Source organism: Harpia harpyja, chromosome 1, assembly GCF_026419915.1.
Source record: "Harpia harpyja isolate bHarHar1 chromosome 1, bHarHar1 primary haplotype, whole genome shotgun sequence".
Lineage (NCBI taxonomy): Eukaryota > Metazoa > Chordata > Aves > Accipitriformes > Accipitridae > Harpia > Harpia harpyja.
The window spans coordinates 73,813,276-73,836,739 of NC_068940.1; the positions used below are offsets into that span (position 1 = coordinate 73,813,276).

Below are 23,464 nucleotides of genomic sequence, written 5' to 3' on the forward strand. Positions count from 1 at the left end.
TCAATAAAGTGTCATGTTATTTTGTTAGCTGCCATTTGTTTCATCTGCTGGGAACTGAAGAAGAAAGATATTTACCAGGAGCAGTTAATGCCAATGTGAAATGAGACTCATCAACAGTTGCTTGGATCAGTGAAATTTTTCCTAAATATCTAAAAAATGAATTCTATAGGAACATAATGCTTAAATTAAAAACAAAAAAGTTTAACCCCCCCCAAACAGTTTCAATATGAAAAGCCTAAATTCTAATGACCAGATGTATTTTCAAGGGAGAAAAATATAATTAGTTAAGGATCTGAAAAAAAATATAATTAAGTCAAAATAAATTCTATTCTCTTTTCTCCCTGCACGTAATCCTACCAGTTTCTTTCAAATAAATGGGAATCTGTAAGTTGGTATCCCACTAAGAATTAAACGCAAGTGGGTATCACAGACACGCACACACACCCCCCCCCCGCCGCCCCGCAGCTCACCAGACGACAAAACAGCTAGCCTAATAAACAAACACTTCAAGTCTCTTAGGAGCTGTTAAAGCAGAAGGAGCCGACGGCAAAGAGAAAGGACAAGGGTTTGCGAACACCTCCCTTTCCCTTGCAGCCCTACAGGAGGCATCCGTGTGCCGCGGGAGCCCCGCGGGAGCCAGGCGGGCCGGGCCGGGCCAAGCCGCCCTCCCGCCGCCCCTCTCCCCCGCACAAGCCCCGGGGAGGAGGGGAAGGGCCCGCGGGTTACCCTGGAAGCAGCCCCAGGCATCCCTGCAGACTCCCCCTCTCCTTCGGCTTCATTTCAGGATGGCTCCGTGTGTTTGGGTTTGAATGGAGGATTTGCCCGGGGACCGGCGCTACCGTTGACCGAAACGGGAAGGCTCTTCCTTCCAGCTGACAACAGAGGCAGCTGGTTAAAACCCTTAGAAGAGTATGAGAATATTCCTTTTTCCCCTGAAAGGAAACTCACTAATGCATGACTTTTTTTTTTTTTTTTTTTTTTTCTTCTGGAAACAAACAAGTCACACTCCAGATCAATTGGGAACAAAAAGAGAGTCATTGCCCAGATATTAAAACTCTAAATGCATTTGCCATGTGGTTATAGGGGAAATTTTTCACCTGCTTAGTTGCTGAAGAGGGGCAAAACTCTTCTTTAGTTAGCCAGGACTGTGCATGGCAATATTTCAGCCTCGCCTGCTACAGCACTAGTGAATATATTTAACTGTACTGAAAAGGGTTAAATCAATTCTGTGAGGTCTTAAAAAGCCTAGACTTGAAGGATTCTGCAAAAACAGTGCTATGAATTACATGCCTCTTTTCCCGTCACTTCTCTGCCCATGCTAGACAGCTCTCTAAGCTCTGCTGAAGGAACCGGGCAGTAACACGCCATAAAAATTCAGCTTTTAGCAGGACACCGAAGGCAACAAGTACACAAGAAGGAGTAAAAAGAGCGTTGGGTTTTTTCCCAGCTTATTCAGTTATCGATCTTTCAATAATCTCTGTTGCTTTCTTAGAAGACGGACGAGCTTGAAACTCTGTACCTCAACCCCCTCGGCTTCTTCAATGAACCTCCCGCTGACAGAGTGCAGGGCCTCCTGCGGCCACTCCTGAAACCAGTCAATAGCCGCGCAGTTAACGATGGCTGGGAACTTCTGAGCGCTCGCTCGCAGCGTAGCCGGCAGGAGAGGAACACTGAACAATCTGCGGAGATGAGGGAGGGAAAAGGGACAGAAAAGAATCACACGGCAAGTTGAGGCAGTCAAAGAAAGGCATGCAACGAACCATGGCCCAGCGCCGGCACCAGCCAGTGCACAGCTGAGGCTCCAAAACAAATTTTGCAGCTAATAAACTTCGTCAGCTAGGATGTTACCTTGGGCAAACAGGTTTTACTCCCTTTCCACTGTACAAACACAGCGTACTCGCAGCTTCCTTTCCCTCTCTCCACGTTGGTATCAGTTACTTGGTTTGATAGCTATAAATAATAATGTAGCCACAGGGACTGGCTGGCACGCAGACAGCCAGAAGGCGCACGTTTAGCTGGTCACGGTGACAGAAACGCAGCTCTTGACTTGCTAAATCTATTCAAGCCATTTCCTGCCATTTTAATATGCACTGCAACCCTGTTAAAAGCACGGGAAGAAAAGGAGATCTGGATCTTAGTTTGTATGTGAATTTTTAGGGACTATTCTTTACAAAAGTGGAAAGTGATATCTGAACAAGGGTAGGCTAAAATATTCAAAGGAAAAGTAATCTGTGATCGGCTGTTAATATCACCAGGCCTACCTAAAGCAACTCACATTTGGGAAGGAAGTGTTATTCTAGTCTCTCAGTTGCATCTGTGGACCTACTTACTGCAGTTAGCACGTGTTTTGGCCATTGTATTTGCTTTGGGTTTATTAGCAAAATGACAGACATCAGGCTGTTAACACAGGACTGGAGTGTCTCCTATACGCTTCTTATGAAATGAGCTATTTTTGCTGTACAGGGCTTCTCAAACCATATGGCATCAATATTGTCAATTCCCATAGAAAACATCCAAATGGTATCACAAGAGTTTATCACTTCCTCAACAGCCACAAGAGTCAGGACAGAGCCCAGTCAGGTATGCCAGGGAAGTGACAGGTTTATTCCGCCTCTGGAGGAGTCGGGAGTTGACATTACCTATTAAGTGAAACCTGGATGAAAAAGGAAAAAGAGCAGAAAGTTGAAAGAAAAGAAGGGGAAAAAAAAAAAAAGCAGTGAAGAAAGGAGGAGGTTGATCTGAGACAATACTTCACTGGGTCTTAAAGCAGTCAGAGAGGAGAGAGAAAGTGAGGAGTAGATAGTAACACTGGAAAAAGCTTCTATGGTATCTGGAAAGAAGATTACAAAGAAAATAGAGAAGACTTGCCACTATCTCATAGTTTCTAAAAATAAATCTCTGCATGGGAAACACAAGAGAGCCATTTCTGCAATTAACTTTTAGTTATGAGCAAAGATGAGCAAGTTTCAGTAGAACTAAGTCAAAACAAGAAAATCTTTTGCCATTTTTCAGAAAACCCTCTCGAAGAGAAACTGTTTCCAGGGACATTTATTTACAACATTTTGTAAAGCTTGGATTTTATGCTGAATCACAGGGTATGCCCTTTTTTTATTCTCACCCTTTTTAGCAAAATTAATTAAGAAATGGTCTCTGGTCACAAGCACTGGTCAGGCTGGAACTCACAAAAACCTTCTTTCTCATGGCTGCACAAACTGAGTGGGATTTTGAGATTATTGAAGGCTTCAGATCAATGACACCATTTTCAGAAGGGTGTGATATGGCCAAGCATAACAGCAAGAAAAGCACGACTGGTCCCTTCTGTTGGGAGCCATGGTGGAAATAGAGGAGGTGAAAGGCAGAAGATGTGAAAATCTTAAAAGAAAAAAATGGAAAGACCTAAAAAAGGGTAAGAGGAAGAAGCAAGAAAGGCAAACAGAAGCAGTGATAGTCTTCCATGTTGTGACAGACAGGAAGTGAAATGATGCAGACTAAAATACTAAATGGGGCATAAAAGAAATCTTTACTGGTGAGTGAACCATAAATATTCAATAAATCAGAGCCCCCAAGCCCATGCTTTAGACTGCACTGTGAATTAACTGCATGTTGCACCGTTTTTTAGTCCATTTACTTCTTTATATTTCTAAAAGGAAGGTATTCACTAGCACCTATTCCATTTCCAACATGCCTACCAGCTTCCCAGAGATACGACAACTCATAGTACGTTTTTCCTGTGACTCATGGAATGGGATGCAGAGGACTATTTCCTGTTAAAACAGAGTTTTGAATTGCTGTAGTTATTCTGGTCCCCCTACTGATCTCGTTTATCGTCAAACAGAGAAAAATACCTCTCTTACATGAACGTAAAAATTCTTCTAACCACAGGCAATTTGCACATTTGTCTAGAAAGTACTTGAGAATGTCAGCAAGAGAAACCACTGGTTTTAAATCACTTGTGACCTTTGACTCCTGCAAGAATTACAAACAGCAGTGCATGTTCTCATATTTGCAAGAAAGTAATGTTCTCCCCCATCTTCAAGAATTTAGGCAGAAATGTAGACAGCCATGCAAAACCACAATGGAGTCCAGGTTGTCCGGGGATGTTACAAAGACAGGCTGATCAGCAAGTTGGTCTAAGGTACAGAAGAAAAATGTCATCTACTTTGAATATGTTCAGCATGAAGAGGCAAATGGGAGAAATGTCCATGTAGAAATCCATTCTAGCCAAGTGATGAAAATTACACTAAAGCAGTACAAAGACCACAGAAAGATATTGGAATTTACAGCAAAATTTTATCAGGCTGATGAGAAAGAAGGGCAAACACAGAAGAAAAAAATCAAAATGCTACAAGAATAAATGGTTTTCACTGCAAAACTCTGAATCAGAGAAGAAACATACATGAAGAATCTGCTACGTCTGTTTCATGATTTTCAATGATCTTGGACACTTCTGTGAGTTTTCTGAAATTTCTTCTCTGTTATACTATGTATCCTTCAATTAGACATTGTCTCTCCCTCTCATTCATGTCACCCCCATTTTCTGATAAAAATCTATTTTCAGTTATAATAACAGAGGCATGGTGAGCAATATTGATGCTTGGGACACCTCATTTTCTCCTCTCTTATTCCTCTAGTAGCCAGCTTCTCAGATCTGCGTATCATCCTTGCTATGGTAGCAGCAGTAATGGAGAGCCTAGAGATATCTGTCCCTGCTTTGATGTGCTTCTCACAAGTGCCCTTGCTATAGCAGTGGTACCAAACTGAATCTATCGCACCTCCAAAGCTGCAAGCCATACATAGTCTTGCTATAAGTTACATCTTCTACATCCTCCTACACTGCTCACATTACTCATATTTGGACTTAACGCTGTAAGTAGTGGTCCAAATCAAAGCCTTGGACCATTTGCCAAACAAAAATCAGAATTTGGTGTTTTCCTTAGTCTTGTACCCTGAGTAATATTTTATCCTCCCTAAATATTAAACAATTGTTTGTATGGAATGATTACTATTTTTGCCCTATTTATATCAATCTTATGTTGAACTTCAGGGGAGAAGGTGCTTTCTCTACCCAACATGATTTGTTAGGAGTGATTTAAAAGAAATACTTGTATCTGTAAGGAACAGCATTAGTTTATATGAACTGCAGATCCCTGAGAAGTAACACTGACTTTTCAGGATTGTTACTTTTAACTTTACCCTAGCATCTAAATTCTAGATTTACTAGGTTATACCCAGAACTCATCTGTTCTCCTCTTGCCCTTGGCCATCCCTTGAAAAAAATTCTGAAATTTTAAAGAGTACATTATAGTAGTATGTTCTAATCTTTATTCTAATATTGTGCTTATCCAACACAGTACTACTGGAGCTCACATGGATAACTGCAGAACACAAAAGCCTCTCAATAGTTAACTTCCATAACTAATGAGTACAGAATAGGAGGTGAACAGAGTGACAAGTGAAGGCAAACAGGACAGAAACAGTTGAAGCAACAGTGCATCTATCACAAGTTGCTAAACATGGTAAGCAAGTCCTAGTGAAAGTCTTTGCAAGAAATACCAGGCACACACTAGTCCTACCAGGATTATTCGGCTGGAAAGCCCGACAAAGAAAAAGGAAGTATACCTGAGTAAGTATCCTAGACTCAACTGTCAAAACTATACTGTGAACATCCCTGAAAACAGCTAGTTTAAATGCAGGTGAATGTAGTATACATGAAATATAGATATACCAATCTTTTGCTTACAATGCAGACATATTCAAATAGTTAGCTGTAATTTTACAAGTGCAGATTACAAAGCAGAAGATAACAGTTGAAAAGAACTGCTATGAAGGCTAAGAAGAGAGGGACTAGATGAGAGGATCTGCAAAAGCCAATAATAAAGAGAACAGCAGCAGATCTGAATTCTAGAAACCTTGCAGAGAAAGAACAGAAGCAATTAAATGCAATAAAAAAGTAGCAATAGGTAAAATTAGTTAAAATTAGTGGAATAGCTAGTTCTAGAGCTCAAATTCAAACACACTATTTATAATTTCCATTACTTTTCTCTAAAACACAAAGTTACAACTGAGTGATTTTTACTATATTGTATTGTTAGGCAGGAATTTCCAGCACAGCCCCAGCTATAACATAATTAGATGTCTTTGTTAATTTTTTTTTGTGGACAATAAAAATATAGGATACAGCATATACTTGAAAAGGTAGTCATAAAAAGCAGGCAACCAGGTCCTCACCATGGCATAACCCTTCTATCTCCTTTAGCTTTAGTGAAGTTTGGTAAAATCACACCAGGCGTGGATTTGATGCGGCATGTTTTCAGGGTTCATCTGCATTCCCCCCAGTGAATTCCCACTATTATAAAGGACCTTGTGCACTGTTTGCTTTGCACACAGAATAATGAAGATGCTACATGATCTGATAACAAGAGAGCTGTGAGGAAAAATGAGTAATTATTACTGACTACATTTTGAACAATCTTTGCTTAAGTAAGGAGGTCATATTTTGAAAACATTTATCTTCTGCCCAGGCCATAAATAACAGTCTAATTTGACAGAGGACCAAAAAAAACCCCCCAAACAAACAAACAAACAAACAAAACAAAACAAAACAATAGGAAATGCTTCATTTCTTGCAAGACAACCAGGGTATAAATATTACAGTAAGGGTACCTCAGATAGTAATAGAAAAACTTTGGAAGTTCTCCAAAATAGACCTATCCCTTTCTTTGAAAAAAATGTGGATTGAGAGGGACTATGCAAGAGTATATCATCTGACATTTTTAAGATTTAAATTTGCACAACTGAGTAATGAAGACAATCAACGTGGACAAAAGAACTGGGATAATGTGGAATTAATATCAACTTCCATGTAGCATTCACCATTCCTAAGAAAACAAACCCCCTCTTTTCTCAAATGTCCCATTTGAGCCTCACACTTGCACATCACTCTCACTACAGATCTCTCTCTTACACTGTGTTTCTCAGTTCAACCTCTTCCTGCTTATCTCAGATATGCAGGCTCTCTAGGTTCACTGAGTGAACGTAGAGCAGGACAGACAACAGCGTATCTTAATGCTAATGAACTAAAGAGTGACTTGACACATGCTTGGCCACTGGTCTGACAGGGCCCATCCTACTTAAGTATTAGCACACTTGCACGACTTTATCCATGGGAAACTAAATGGTGCTGCAGCAGGAGTAAGGAGCTGTGCAGAGCAAGAATCATTTCGAACTGGCTCTATGCCACCACCATCATTTTGTGACCAGAGCAAGGGAAAAGCTAAGCCACGTGGATGCCAGCCATGTCATGCCACCAGTCCTCAGGAGCACAAGACAGACCTCATAGATTTACTAATATAGCTGTATCCTTAAAAATCAAGTCTCTAAGTACTCAAGAAAAGATGGCTGACATCCAAATGAGAAAAGCCTGGAGCTTTTCATAGAGAAACAGGAACTCTGCAAGAGCTTGCCAACTGCAGAAGCAGCTGCTTTGTGTGCTATGGAACTTAGAAATCCTCGATAGCTTCTCGGCAGTCTAATAACATAACTGAGACTTCATTCGGGGGGGAACAGTAACTGTGTCTGTCTGTCCCTGATCCACCTGCCTCCTTGGTGGCAATTGGCTGGCGAGTTCAGAAATTATGTGGGAGCTGAGATTGATCAAGTGATAGACAGCATGATCAATTGAACCCTTATTTCCCATTGAATGAAACAAATATAATCACATCTGGGGTTAGTATGAGTTTAACATAGAACCAGAAACCCTAAACCCATGGTTCTTTTTGGCTGGGATTAAAGCAGTCAAGCTGATCGGCATGTGTACTTATGCCCTCAAAGGGAAAACCATGAGAGCTGGCCAAAAACTGAGCTGTGATGGGGATGCATAAGTTCCTCTCGGATTCACAGATAAAAGAGACATTCTGTCAGTGAGGAAACAGACCACAAGAAAAATGCTAACGTTTCTTGATGAAAAAGGATTTGGAAATAATTTAAAAGAAAAGTAATAGTAATAATATGGACAAGATTGCTTGTGGTGATGCAGGGCACCTACCCTGCACATGTTTGACATTAATTCTGGCTGAAGCATGAAACTGCTTTACTGCTGAGTTCCTTAGAAAACGGGGAGCCAGCTAAATACTGACAGGACTATGCAAGGAGGAGACCATTATAAGGATATAAGGACTAAAGTAGTTCAGCCAAGTCTGCCTATTGGAAGGAAACTGGAGAAAACAGTATTCCTTTAAAACCAGCAGATTTAATTCTTAATGCTGGGACTTCACAACAGCCACTGAGGGACTGTAAACTTTGAAATATGAGGAAAATACACAATAAGGAAACTTGTTCAAGAAATGGGAGCAAGTATTTGTAGTAGACATCCATAGCTTATGAAAAAAACTGGCTGCACAGGGACTAAGTAACAGAGATTCAGTTCAGAAGAAAAGCTATATAATACGTAAGGCTTTAGAATACACAGTAATGTTTAAGAGCACTAAGGAAACTAAGATGAGCTAGTAGGAAATGTAGAACTTGGAAAACATGCAAAGATGAAATGCTGTAAAGAGTATGTTTACTGGGAAGAGTACATTTAAGAGTGTGTTTGTGTAGGACATGAGTTGCAAGGCATTTAGACATGGTGTTCCCATTTTTGGGAAAATGTTGAAAGGTTGCCACGACCAAAAGAATAAAATAAAATTAGATGGAGCTCAAGAGACAGCAGGACTGACTGGCCATGCCTCATATCCATGCTTTTGAGAAATAGTTGCTTCTTCTGGCCTTTACTTTTATAAAAATTTTTTTATAATATGCAGAGTATTTAAGAATGATTACTGCACAGATGTGGGATACTGAAAAACTTCTGGAGCTCCAGTAAATTACTGTGAGCCTTAGAAACTTCTCAGCCTATGCAATGGCATGCCTTAGCACTGTCAGCACATTACCATTCACGATGTTTGCCCATCAGCTTTGTTTGCTTAACCAGCATTCTTCCTTTTTAATTTATTTCATCATTCATCACTAAAGCTTGTGAAATCCTCAGGTGCATATACATCCTCACACACACTTCCATTGTGGGCCCATATTTTATAATGGTGCAATCCACTGTCTTTAACTGACATACTTCCAACTTCTACTGACACAAATTTGCACCTACGTACATGGTATGTTCTCAGTACGTTAACAGCAGAATTGATTGTAAGTGCTGGACTGAAAACAATCAAAACAAAACCAACACAAAAGCAAAGAGCTGTGGTGGTTCAAAGAATTGCACTGTGTAGTTTGGGGTCCTGAGCTACAGATTCCTCATCATAAACAGAACTGTAGGGTATAAGATGACAGGTGAGCACAAGGAAAATGTGGCTTAACGTAGGATGTTGGGTTTTTAAAATGAAATTAAAAAATAAGACTATATCACTTCACTAAACTTTAACATTCTGAAACTGTCTAAACTCTCCCTTTTGTTCTCTTTCTCATTTTCTTAGTATTTTATTCTTCAAATCTAGGGAAAGGAGGAGGTGATAGGTCACCCAGCACTAACTAAAAGTCCATACGGATACCTGCCAGTGTGTTAACTCATGAAATTTATGTCTCCTTCAGTACTATAATGTCTCTACTTTGCTTCCCTGCAATGTGAATAGATATCTCCTGTTCTTGCCTCCAGAAGTGCTAATTTGCACAGTGGGGGACTGGTGAAATGGTTGCAAGGTAGAAGGCGTCTGAAAGCTGGCTTTCAAAAAGCCCTTAAAAAAAAAAAGTAAAGAAAAAGAAGAAATTGTTGGAGGAATAAGGAAAACACAAAGGGAAAGAAATGGGAAAGAAGAAAATGAAGAGAGATATTAGACAACATATTTTTTTTCCTGTCCTGTCTTAAAAAATGTACAAAAATGCAATAGTCATGAAACAGAGACAATTAGCACTGACTAGAAATAGACATACAGAAGGTAAGCACCACTATTGACCATGTCACTGAAGTCTGGAAAAGTGAAAACAATACAGAATATGTCACACTAGATCCCGTACAATCTCCACTGGCCTTTAAGTTACAGAAGAGATTTGTGGATGGACAGAAGTGATGGCAACAAAATTGGAGATAGGAGGGAACATCAGCAAAACTAAAGCAGGATAGGAAAAAGAGAGAAGATGAGATAAAAAATGAGAAAGTGGTATGTTATAAAGTGTAAGAACTTGAAAAAATCTCATAACCAAACAGGAATGGTCTTTAGATCAGTGGTGGTTAAACACTTCAGAAGAAGCAGAAAAAACCTGCACAGAAGACTGCTGTGGAATAATCTGCTATGGGAAGGCTCTTCTCCTCCCCACTCAAACAGATTGGTTTAATACACAAAGTACAGGGCATATATTCCTTTCAAAACATTCTCTTTCTAAAGGGTTAATGGTTTTCAGACTTCTAATTTTCTTATCAGCTACATACATGTTTCAGATGATACGTAAAATTGAAGCCTGCGTAAACTGAAAGTTCCTAAAGATGCCACTCCAGAACCAGTGTTCCCAGCTTCTGCTTTCCAGCTTTCAGGAGAGAACAGTCTGCCTCAATAACATTGCCTCGAAAATGGAGTTTAAAAGAGACACTTGTTGCAGTTGTGGTATCTTATTAATAATGTGTATTGCTAAACAGCTTTTGACCTGGAAACACCTACCTGGATATTTTTATTTTCCCAGTTTTAAATGGCATAGGAAAAGTAGAAAGAATTAACATTTACTGTGAAATTTCAGTTATTTGTGCAAGAGTTGACTACACATACAGAACTACTGTATGTGTAATTGGGGAACATATTTACAATTGCACTAACTGCACCACTGACGACTCATCAGCACATCACTTCTCTCTGAAATGCATCGTTATATTCAAAACATAAGACCATGAAACTAAGACACAAAGCAGCTACATGACTTTCCTATGAACAGGCAGGAAGTCAATAACCAGGTCTAGAAGTAAAACTTGGCGTAAACCAAGCCTCCACATAGAGAAGGCTGTTACAGGGGTAACGTGAGAGGCAAATTCAGTGTCATGTGTCAGCGAGTTAGCCTTTCAAGAGAAGTATGCCAACATATGCTGGTTTATGAGATAACTGAAATATGCGGTTATTTTGACCAGCTCCGCACTCCTCTTGCCCCTGAAATATGCCTTACTTTTAACTGCAGCTGCACTCTACTCAAGAAGAACCTCCAGCAGCTCTCCTTGGTGTCCATCAGGCCCAGGGCTTGGACTTCTCTAACTTCTGTAACTATGCCCTCCACATCTTCATCACTGAACAGATCTGGAACCTCTCCTGTGAAAAGACAAAGGGGTAGTTAGGCGAAGCCTTACACAACACAACCTGAGATATAATCTTCTACACTGTATTTAGCACAATGGGGTTTGGGCGCATAACTAGAGCTATGCTATGCTAATAGCTCAAGTAACAAATCAGTTTCCTCCTGTTCCCCACACCTTTTCACCTAAAAAGAACAATTCTTTTTTTTAAGGGAGAGGAAAAAAACCCCATTGTTTTAGAAGACAAAAATATTTGCCCTGATAGGAAGTTCACTCATAAATTATGTATTCCTCACAATAGTGGTTCCTTTTTTTACAGGCTGTTAGAAAATTGTTTTCCAGTCTGGCTGCAAAAAATAAACAATAATTTTGAAAAAATCTTTCAAGATGCTCCAGCTGTACAGCATGGTATTATTCCCATTTTTCTTCCACCCTATATCCAGATCCCCGCATTCAGAATCCAGATTCTCTAATTTTCAAAACATGGATGAAACTGCATTGCTGTCTGTTACACTTGCCCAGTCACGAAGACATTGCTTGAAGTCAGTGAAATCATATCAAAGCAAGCATGGCATTAAGTCAAACAGAGATTCCCACCTCCCCCCAGATCAATGCACTTATGCATGATAAGCCTTAGCAATTCATCTCCACAGTGGGCAATGCCTTCTTAAGTAAGTTAGGCTCAATGCTCAAGTTGGATGGGTTGACTTGGCCTCTCTAAAAGCTCCCCCTAAAAATACCTGAAAGAGAATCTCTTTAAAGTTCAAATGAAACCACAGATCATTTGTCATTGGAAAAGATCTTTCAAGAAATGTGTTGGTCTAATCACCTGATGCTAACAAGTCATTAATCAGCACAAGAAAGCGTTCATCTGGAACCTGGGCATCTGTCAGGAAAAACACTGTGGGCATGTTCTTGGCACCAGTCTTGATGTACAAACTGCCAAGATCTACCTGTAAGGAAAGGAGGCAATCACTCATATTCTGTTAAAACATTGATACAGAAAAAGTGTGAAATGCATGCTAGTGGATGGCAATGCATTGCTGACTTCCTCTTACTTTTTTCAGTTTATTTACCTATCGCTAATTTGCTGCATAACGTCCAAAGGGAAAAGCAGTTTGCTTCTGTATTCTGTATCAAACACTGAGGTTTTGACACTATCTAGTGGTAAAGATCAAAATGGACTACTAATCAAGGAAATCCCCCCATGAATGTACTAAAAAAGGGATCTTGCAGCCGTGAAAATCCCCATCAAGAACAGCCATAACGATACCAATAATGTCTGGGAACTGCACTGAAGAGTCAGAATTTGGGTGTGGGTGTGGGTGTGGTTTTTTTCTTTAGTGAATTTATTTAGGAGAGCTTTCTCATGTAAAAAAACCCCCCACCAAACAAAAAGCAAAAAACTGAGTGGTGCACTGTTGCTTTTGCTGTCACACATGGGTGGCCCAGAGAGAGACATGGTGTGCGACCACTGTGCTAGCAGTGGTACAAACATGGAATGCTTTTGGGGATTGGGTTCCAGAAAAAAAAAAAACCAACTCACATCAGTTGCATTCGAGCATGGTCACATTTGAAACACAGAGTAAGGTCAGTGCTAGCTGATACGAACAAGCTGCCACACAACCTAGCAGAAAGCAAGTCCTCAGGCTTGTTAGCAGAGGCTTAGAAGTTTCCCCAGCTGGAAACAGCATGGGGGAAATGACCACTTGAGCCCACATCTTATGCTGCACCTCATTTGCCCAGGGAAGGAGGGCACAAGAAGTTAGACACCATGTAAGACACTGAAGGACACGCAGCACTTTTCCAAAACAGAACAGCATGTACCTCCATCTGAAAACTGATGCCTTGGGTTGCACACACTGTGGTGGCTTGGCCATGGCCCAACGTTAACAGAAGGGGTTTTTGGGGACCACCATCCACCAAATTCAGCCATACTAAGATCCTTATTTAGCTGTGTCTGAGATTCAGAAGCATCGCTTGTTGTCCATGTGGAGTGAAGAGGAAGAAAACATTCCCTCCTTCCCTGTTTGCTCACATAGATAGGCCTCAGCTTTGCAAGGTCCCGAAGTCTGTAAGCCTGATAGAGCACCTCACTCAACTCTATTCCTTATCTTTGCATGTGACCAGTTTAAGTGATTAAATGACTCACATACAACAAGGACAAAATTTTGCCCTGTGCTCACCCACAACAATTTTATTCCACTAAATCAATACACATGCAATGACATGCAAAAATTTCTAACAAACAGCTAACTTTAAATAACAGAACTCCAACCCCATCTTTGTAGTGTGTGAAGTACCTGCCTTGGAAAAAGTGGAGAAACTACCAAAATTCTGTGAAGCATATAAACAGACTAAATATCTTTTGACCACCCATTTTTCAGAGATAAAGAAAACAAGAGGTAGAGCTGGAAACCACAGGAACCACAGGAGTTGTTACTGTAAATTATACTGGTTTGCCTGTGATTTTATCAAGCCCACGCAACAACAAAACAACACATTCTTGAAGTAGTGAACTCAACAAACTCAAATAATATCTATTAGTTTACCCTCAGGTCCTGGATCCCGTAGTCTTTCGTCAGTGCTATTTGGAAGACCTCCAGGGAGCAGATGTATGCTGCCAGCCTCGACAGGTTTTGTTTACCACTACCACCTACTCCAGTCTGAAGTGCACAACCCCTAGGGGCTTCTAGGATGCGACTGATCTGGCACCTGATGACAAAAAAACATTAACATAACATAGACTTCAACAACATCAGCAGCAAAGTTTCTCAATTTCTCTTTATTGCACCAAGCTTTCTCCACCCCCCTTCTTTCTTTTTTTGTCTATTTTTGTCTATTGTGTGCTCCTGACACCTAAAGGTACATTATCTTCATGTCAGTATTTTGTCAAATATCAAAGGTCTGCACTGACCTCTACAATGACCAGAGCCTGTCTGGTTGCTCATTCTTTACATTACGCTGCTCCAAAGCATCATTCCAAGATCCTGATGGACCCTGACTGGACTCAGAAAAAGATCTAGTTAACTTGAAGGGAAGATGACTAAGCCCTAGGAGCGCATTAGAATTTCACGTCTGGCAGTTTGCACCACAAAGGCTGAAGGATGATGAATCTCTTAATGAAAAATATGCATCAAACTTTAATTTACTCTTGGAATACCTAGCCCAGACTACTTAAAGTATGCTTTTATTTGCTGATCATGGAATACTATAGGATGAATGAGGTCAGGTTAGAATCTGGCCCCAAATTAGACAAGATTTAGTTGCTAGAATTTTCAAAAGTAAGTATTGAGATAATTCTTCCCCAAACCCCCTATGTTTGAGACATTAAGAAATCTCTTGCGATTGATATTTTAATAATTTATATAAGCATCTAAAAATTATTTTCAAAGTTTCATTTTTTAAAATCAGATGCAGATTCTAAGGGATTACAGCATAGTATCAGCAGACCAGAACTTAGAGACAGTATGTTGGACCTTTCGTTTCATTTTTCTTCCATGTATCGATGAAAAAATGCAAAAAGCAACCCCCTCATTGTCTTTATGTCTCATGCCACTGAAAAAATCATCCCTGAAAAAACATCAGTGAGAACCTTCTTAAATGAGGGGATAATGTGTCTAATCTGGTTGCGTCTAATAAAGAGGTAGAAACCTGTTCAACCAAAACATTACTGGAAGCCAATTTTCTTTGACCTCACTGTAGAACTGTCAGCCTTATTCATGATTTCACAATGGATCCATAAAAAAACCCCATAAAAGGTGTGGAAAAGATTTACAGGACTTAATTTCACATACACTTTTCCGGGACTGCCAAATTGGAAGGCTAAGTCACCCTGCCACTTTGTTTGCCAAACTGGGATACTACTCTCAGTCACTAGACTTCAGAGAGAATATAATGGCTTACCAACATTTTCAAGCAAATTTAGCGATACCTGAGAAGCCTTCTGTCTGCAATTCTGATGACTATCACATCAACCTCTAAATCAGCAGAACAAAATCTACAGTTCCTATGAAAGATCCATATGATTGCCTTTGTAATTTAAGCTCTTTTTTAATCCTCTTGGAGAGAAACTTCTACAATAGACTGCTTTGTCAAGAGTACCTTCTCTTATATAGTTCCTGCCTAAATATGTGCAAAGTGAAAAACGATGACACTGAAATCCCAGTCCAACTCAATAAGAAGAAAAGGTTCTGTGTTAAATGATTTGACACTGCAAATAATAGAAACTGCTTTAACAAAACTAAGCTCTGCCAGCACAGGCCTCAGTCTCTTTCTCGAAATCACTGATATTATACATGACCAGAACAACTGTATATGTTGAAGAAAGATTACAAATAATGACAAGGAGCAACAATGAATTCTGTGCCTCACTTATTCAGCAAAATCTTTACTTCATCTTCTGAAAATTGGCTGGTTTTCTTCTGTGCAGGAAAACAAAGCAAACATGGTTAATCAGATTTCAGAAACAGAAACTGGGATTTTGGGCCATGATGAATGCTACGATATTGCTGGACATGAAAAATCGAAATTACATTAAACTGAGATAAGGTAAGAATACATATGAAAAACATCTACGGATAAATAAAATAAAATAAATCTATGATGACAGTTAGAAGTCTGGGCTGGTTTAGATTTAAAAAAAGTACAAGGCTAGGCAGCAAAGGAAATTCAAGTCTGCCATGCAGTGGCAACATTTAGTATATGTTTAAGGTATTACTTGTCCTTGTTTTGAATTAATCTAATTATAAAAGCATTTTCTCTTTCCTGGAAACAAAAGATAAATATTACTTTTCTTATAAAGGCCTGTTACATCATTAAGTAATTAAAAGATAAGGCAGACTATCTACAGCATTATAGATTATTTTTCCAACCTCACAGAATAAGTGCTGTTAATTTCTGTGCAGCACAAAAAAGGATGAATCTCTGTTTAAACAAACAAAATGGATGTTAGCTTTAACACTGAACCACAATCTACTCTTCCATAACGGCACCAATAAAGTATATTTAGCAGGACTATTGCTGCATGGTGACCTCACGTAAGCCTTCCATTAAGAGTGTTACAAGTCTGCACTGCAACAACCTCTGAACAGTAAAAAGCAACAACTTCGTGCAAACATTGGCAGCATCATGATGAATTACTTGCTCCCTTTATAGATATTCTACTTACACATGCTGCGCAGCACCCTCAAATAAGACTAGGTTCATAGAAGCACGCACTTCATTGTAGCTTTCTAGGAACTCCTCAAGTAGATTCCTCAGTGGTTCCTGCCCTTTCACAGGCTTGTAGCAAGGGTCTGCTCTACCATTTGCAAAATGGCAATAGATGAGTGGAGATTGCAGCAACACTGGTGTTCCACATTCTACCACATAGTGAGAGAGAAAAATAATAGTTAAAAAATGCCCTAAACACAGCACATGAAAAATGTTTTAATGAAAACACAGTCCATTAGTGTAGTGATTGATGTACCCACGCACTATGCACTGAAAGACTAAAAATAGGTGCAAGTATGGGCTCAATCCATTTGCACAGTACATCCAAACAGACAGGCTCCAAACAAAGTACTAGTAAAGCTCTCTATATCTTTAATTGTTCATGTCTAAACTACTTAAAATTAAGGAACAATAATTTCTTTGTGATAGGAAGTTGCTGCTCAATCTAGGTTCAAACACTCCCAAATATTTCAAATTTTCCTTTTGAGTGTCCTCATTCCTATCCTTATTCTATTTCTTTTCACTCCTCTTTTACTGGCAAATAGAATTTAGAAAGGAAGGGAAAAAAGGACTCGTAAACAAAGTTGATGTTTTCCAGTTTCCATTTTTTGTAAAATAAATTCAACTACTCCCTCCCTTCCCTCCCTGCTCCCGTCAGGAAAACTATTTTCTTTCTTAAAAATCAAACATACATGCATTTAATATGTTCATTTTAGTTTGTGTTCCTGTTGCTTTGTCTGCTGCAAAATGAGTATGCTTTTAAGTGAAGAGTTTTTGAAGGGCAAGTAGAAACAATATCGTGGTCCTCAGTAGTTAATTCAACCTTGGTATTGGCACAAACACACATTAATTCCAGAAGAAACTGTATATGCAATAGTACTACATGATATGTGACATTATTTTGTCTTCCTTGTGCCATGTCTGATACAATGAACAATACTGACGTACTATATTTCATTACGTATGACAGGTTAAAGAAACAAGACGTGTACATAACAAAACTTAACTGAGAACATCAAGGCAAAGGAACATACTTGTATCCCAGTTTATATTTGCAGTGTTTCCTCTGTGAAGACCAGATGGGTGTATTGTCCCTCATCCCTGTACAGCAGAAAGACCGAAATGAAACCTGTATATCTACTTTGTATGTCTTGCAATATACAGTGTCTTAACTCTTTAATAGTTTAATCCTGATAACAGATACTTTTATTTGAATAACCAACAGTGCTCACAGTTCAAAAAGTACATGCTGTTTTACTGACGTGCTCTGAAACCCAAAGAGAGACTGCAATTTAAAATTATTTGAAAAATAACTTAATTCAATTTTTTAATACATACGCATATATATACACATACATACACACACTTAATACTCAAGTTAAACTATTCAGGGAAAGAAAACTAATACAAAAAGAACAATTAGTAAAGGAAAATAAAAGTAATTATTCTTGTGGTTTGAAGCACAGAATCAGGAAACAAAGTGAAGACCACAACTTGTTTCCACATATTGGTGAAGAACATGAAGAGTCACGTCCGCAGACAGGTTGCTACCTCCCTGTTCTAGAGAAGGCTCAAGTGTTTGCTTTAAGTTACTAACAACACTGCAACAGAGATACTTGACAGTCCTCCACCAGTCAAACATTACAGTCAAGGTAAGAATAATCACCTCTGCATCTTCTCAAGGGGAAGCTTCCTTGATTTCCCCTTTTCACTTACTCTGGCACCTGGTTTTCCTCAGTAAGGAAGATGCTTGCACTGGGGGCTGAGGATAAAAACATAGTGTGCTACTGCTACTTACAGTTCCAGTAAATAAGACCTTTCACTACCCAGTTCTTAACTTGCTGGCATTAGGCAAAATACTTTCAAGCTACCAATGTACCTCAAAATACTTATGCATAGCGTCTATCATCATTTTATAAAGGGAATTACAGTCTTTGTTTTCCACCAGTTTATCTCCATAGCCACGTGCTGATTCATGAAGCCAGAGATATTGAAGATCATTTGGTTGCTGTAAACACTTGGGTGTAGCAAACAGAATGCCCTAAACGTAACACAATTTTTTTATTATTATTTTTTATTTAAAATGCTGTCATCTGGCATCAAAATAGGCCACTCTTAAGGGAGACTAACTGATATTCTGCAAAGACATTAATAATACTGAGTAAATACCCAATACACATTGTACTTGAAACTATATATTCTTTAACATGAACCAGAATGTCTATAAATTAGCAAGTTCTCCAGCCAACTGAGCGTGCAAAATATAATTGAAACAAATGTCTGCTCTCCACTGACTAGCACAATTAGGTGACTCATTATGGTTTGAGGCCCTAGTGCAGTCCAGGATACAGGGAAGTATCAGCACTGCCAGGATCTTACATGTTCACTAGCCATGTTTTGCAATACCACTCAAGAAAACAGGACACAGTTTATCATGACAAAACTAGCACTTTCTCAACTGTCACCTCAAACTTCCTTCCTTAACAAATTCCATGCCAGGATGGCCACAAACATACATGATGGGCCAGTGCATCCCCATCAAACCAAGGTATGTGTTACAATAGGAGACCTGACAAATCCTTGCCTCCTTGCTAACAGTTCATGATGATCCATGGGGCGTGCAGGCAAGAAGAATATTCTGGAAGAGAACAGAGCTGCCCTCCAAGGAGCAGGAAAGTATGTAAAACCAAACCAGGATCAGACTCAGCTGATTTTACAAGAGGGACCAGGATATGCTGAACATATTATATTCTTCCCTCATTTTTCTCTTTAATCCCAGGTCTGGCATTTGACTACTGGTTTCAGCCCCTGCTTCAGAGCTTCCTCAATCTGTGTTTTGTTCTACCTAGTCTACAGAAAGTTGTTCTTCCCTCCGAAGAAATGTTGACCTTCTCTTCTCAAAATAATAAGTAAGCATAGCAAACTTTGCAAACCATTGCTCTATTTCAGCTAAATATCTTTTCTTTCTTAGCTTTCTACCCCTTTTATCTACCTGACCATGGTCACCTCAGGGCAAGGACTGTCTTCTATCTTGTACAAAGGGCATCTGTTCTTCATTAGTCCACAGGCCAAGGTACCTTATTAAATAATAAAAGGCAACAATAACAGAGTGTTGTTAGGTATTAACAACATTAAAATTAGCCCATGGTATAGACCTGAAAGACGTTGGAGAGGTCTCCCACGTTAAAGATATAGCGGAACTTAATAGTGGAACCTAATAGTGGTTGGTGCGAGGTTTTGAACCACCACCTGGTGAAGCCATATGGCTGCTTGTACTATGGCTGGAATATTCTTGATTACTGATGGAGTAAAAGCATGTTGCTGGAAGTGGGAGCAGACTATATTGGTATAGATGGTAGACAGGGAATCTGAAGAAGGAAAGTGCAAAGCAAATACTGCAAAATGTCTCTGAAAATGAAAAGGGAAAAAGAGATGAAGATTCTCCAGTATCAGGCAGCAGATAAGCGTCAATGAAGCATTAAATGACAAGACAGCCTGGTGAAAATGCAGTTACTTGTTTGTCACAGAATATACTTCATTTCTAGCCTCATCCTTGATGCAGTTCCACAGCAGTTGCATGTCTGGCTACGAGCCCCAAGGGCACATCTCCCAGGTGAAGGAGGACCACATGAGACTGCAATTGATATGAAATTCAGGGGAATCTCAGTATCATAATAAATATGGCGCGTCTCTTTCTGTTTAGCTATAGGAACAGCAGGATTTTGAACCTGTACTAAGTTTCAGACACTATGTTTTCTCCTATCCCCTTTCATCTCCTACCTATTGCAGTGAAAAGCTAAATAGTAATTATTTAATGCATTAAATACAGGATTGTTATAATATGACACTTCAAACCATACCTGGAGTCTAGGGTTGAGAGTGAAGCTGCCAGCAATTAGATTCATACAGGCAATATACTGACAATTATGAATTTCTTTAATAGTTAGCTTCTGCCTATCATGCCTGAGAAAGAAAATGTAGCTTGATTAATATTAGTGACAAAATACTGTACATTTTCCAGGCTTAAACTCAGTTGAAGAATCAACATTTCTGCCCTATGGGAAATCTGGAATTCAAATGGCCGTGGAAGTATCAAATTAGGATTGACATTTTAAAATTAAGAAAAACAATTTCTATCACATAATATTTTGTTCAACATTTTTGTTGAAATGAAGATATTACATTCTCACAAAACATTCTGATGATGATAAAGAGAGACTTTTTTTTTAATGAAACTGGGTCCAAACAAACTTGAATGAGTACAACATGGTCAAAGAAAGTTCAAATCGGTTTGAGAATGCACACAACCATCATAGATAAGAGCAGACAAAATTAACAGATCTCAATAAGAAAAAAAAAACCAGCAAAGATCATCATAGACTATGATGTGGCATGCTTAAAAGATCACTCCTTTTTTTGCATCATCATCTGATTGATACTGTTTCTGGCTCTCCACATAACACAGCTTCCCGTGAATTAAAAGGAGGCCACTTAAAAAAACATAAAATTAAAAAAAGTTGAGGCTTTCAGTAGCTGGCAATTTGCGTTCCCATTGCCCAAATCTGAAGACAGAGTCTTGTTTTTTAGAAGTTAGTGTACAGCTGAACTAGGCCAAGCAGGTACCATTTTACAAAAAAAACACTGTAAGAGGAAAACTCATGAATAATGCAGCCATTCCCTGCTTAAATCAACAAATCCTTCCCAGAACTTCATAGTATAATGCATTCTCTTTCTTTCCCTGCATTTGCAACAAGTTTTACTCTATTTTAGAATTCTCAAAAGGTTATGTTTAAAATCCCTGAATAGCATAGTCAACTTTTTTTCCTAATTTGATTTGTTTTGTGAAATGGAGATTTTTAATTTTCAGTTAGGTTTTGTTTCAAAGGAAACAATTCAAAACAATTCGAAAGAAAGAAGCATCAACAGTTTTAAGCAGTAGGGACTTCTAAGACCTGAAGTTTGAAATCTTTGTGAGGAAACAATAAGATTCTTAACTAGAATAGCATATAGCTCTGGGGAGAAAACAGAAGGGCTTTGAGACATTAGCTGTGCATGTCACTGAATTAGACCTGACTGATTTCTCCAAGCTAGAGATGCTTCAGATTCAAGCAGTCACTTCCTTTTTTCTCTTTAGGTCTTGTACCTTAATAAGATATTCAGCTGACAACTTGTATCATTCCTTCATGAGATGAAGTATGACCAAGTAAAAAGCTTATAGATTCAACTGAATCTGCATTAAAAGGTGCAAGAACAGTACAGATGTTATTACCTCACCTTAGTCACAATTATAGTCAGATCACAGCATACATGCCAGTGAAAAGAAGAACCTTCTATGAAACAGAAGTTTTAAGGGTATGGGTAAAATCCTTGAACACATGGTGAAGAAGCACAGAACTGAGTAGATACACTCAGCCTCCTAATACAACTGAAGTAGGCTGGTTTTGTGTGTGGAGTCCCTGCCTATCTGCCTGCGCACCTCCTTTTGACAATACACAGACAGCTAGCTATGTGTATTTAACTCTTTTTTTTTTTTAATGTCTGATTACTTCTCTCCTTTACTCACCACATCATTCACAATGTATTCTTTGTATGTCATGTTTTCTTCATGTCACATAAAAGTGATATGCTTGTATATGAACAAGAATCTAATATGCATTTATAATAACAATGAAGTATTTACACAAGATATAGATCCGCCTGTAACAGAACGCCATCAAACACTAATCAGTTGATTTTAAACTGAAAACTTTCTCTTTCCACAGACTCTGGTGAAAAGATACTAATATATTTAACTGCCAAAAAATGAAATTGTCCTTTGGAAAGTAAGAAGGGAATTACCTTAATTGCCCAAATCAACTTAATTATCCTTCAACAGTCATCTTCTCTGGTTTTCTTCTCACAGCAGAGAAAGAGCATTCATTTTAATCAGTATCATAAAGTTTCTGTGGATTTTGTCTGCTGTCTTAACAGGGTGATGAAAAGACAGAGGGTGGTATAGGCTAAACATCTGGCAAGCTGCAATTTAGGGAATCAGTTTCTGTGTCTCTGACATCCCTATTCTCATCAGGTCAATTGATGGGGTCAACATCCAGCAGTTCCATCAGGAGCAGCTGAAGGATACTTCCCTTCCAAGACTCTCTATAGCCCCTTCACTTTCTGCTTCTCTCTTCTAAAACTGTTTATAACCTCCAGGGAAAGCATGCTTTTCTGTTTAAGCAATTCACCTGGAAGCTTTCTGTTTTATGTGGTTTAGGGATCCCATCATGGCCCACAATACAAAAATTAGAGGATAACATTAAGAAAGAAGTAAATGCTCACCAGTGCCCGTGATCTATATGCTGCCGAATCAGTACATGAGGTTGAACCGTTCCATATCTATCTACTTCAGGCATATTCAAATCATCAATAAAATAGGTAAGTTTCTTATTTCCTGCTGGACCATAGTTATGATCAGCTTTTTTCTCCAGCTTTTTTTCAAGCATCTCTGAAATGTAATACAACATATGTAAATATTGTTACCATACTAAGGAATACTAAAACTAAACAAAATCAAGAATTCAGAATCATGCTGGCTAAAATTTATGAAACATTTCACCACCTACAAGGGTTTTTGAACTATCAAAGTCCTTAGTAAGCAGTGAAACTCACGGAGTGTCTTTGAAAAAACATCACATTGTGATTCTGAATTCCAGAAGAGTCTTTTTGATTTATTTGGTTGACTGCTTCACAGCTTTTGAAAATCTCACTGCTTATCCATCTACATCCTTTGGAACTGATACGCTTTGAATGTGAAATCCCCAGGTATCGTGACACTCAGCAAGTTTAGCAGTGAAGTAGATTATTTTCTTCTTCTCCTGGGAAGAATTAAACAAGGACTTTACCATATGTAAAAAGTAAAAATATTAACTGTAAACATCATTTAATCAGGAAACTAGTGTGGCATCTCCCATACTAAGGAATATTAAGCTGATTGTACTAAATTTCAGC

The 23,464-nt window shown here is 38.9% G+C and overlaps 1 protein-coding gene across 1 annotated transcript in view; it reads right to left on the minus strand.

The window, feature by feature from the left end:
- DNAH11 (dynein axonemal heavy chain 11) overlaps positions 1–23,464 on the minus strand; it is a 167,752-nt gene that overhangs the window by 73,524 nt on the left and 70,764 nt on the right. The window contains 13 exon segments of the mRNA XM_052779465.1: positions 1,520–1,652; positions 1,654–1,679; positions 11,140–11,279; positions 12,093–12,216; positions 13,816–13,978; positions 16,434–16,626; positions 17,485–17,571; positions 18,194–18,239; positions 18,357–18,518; positions 19,633–19,671; positions 19,673–19,885; positions 20,338–20,440; positions 22,796–22,961. Coding sequence (XP_052635425.1) covers positions 1,520–1,652; positions 1,654–1,679; positions 11,140–11,279; positions 12,093–12,216; positions 13,816–13,978; positions 16,434–16,626; positions 17,485–17,571; positions 18,194–18,239; positions 18,357–18,518; positions 19,633–19,671; positions 19,673–19,885; positions 20,338–20,440; positions 22,796–22,961 — 1,595 coding nt within the window.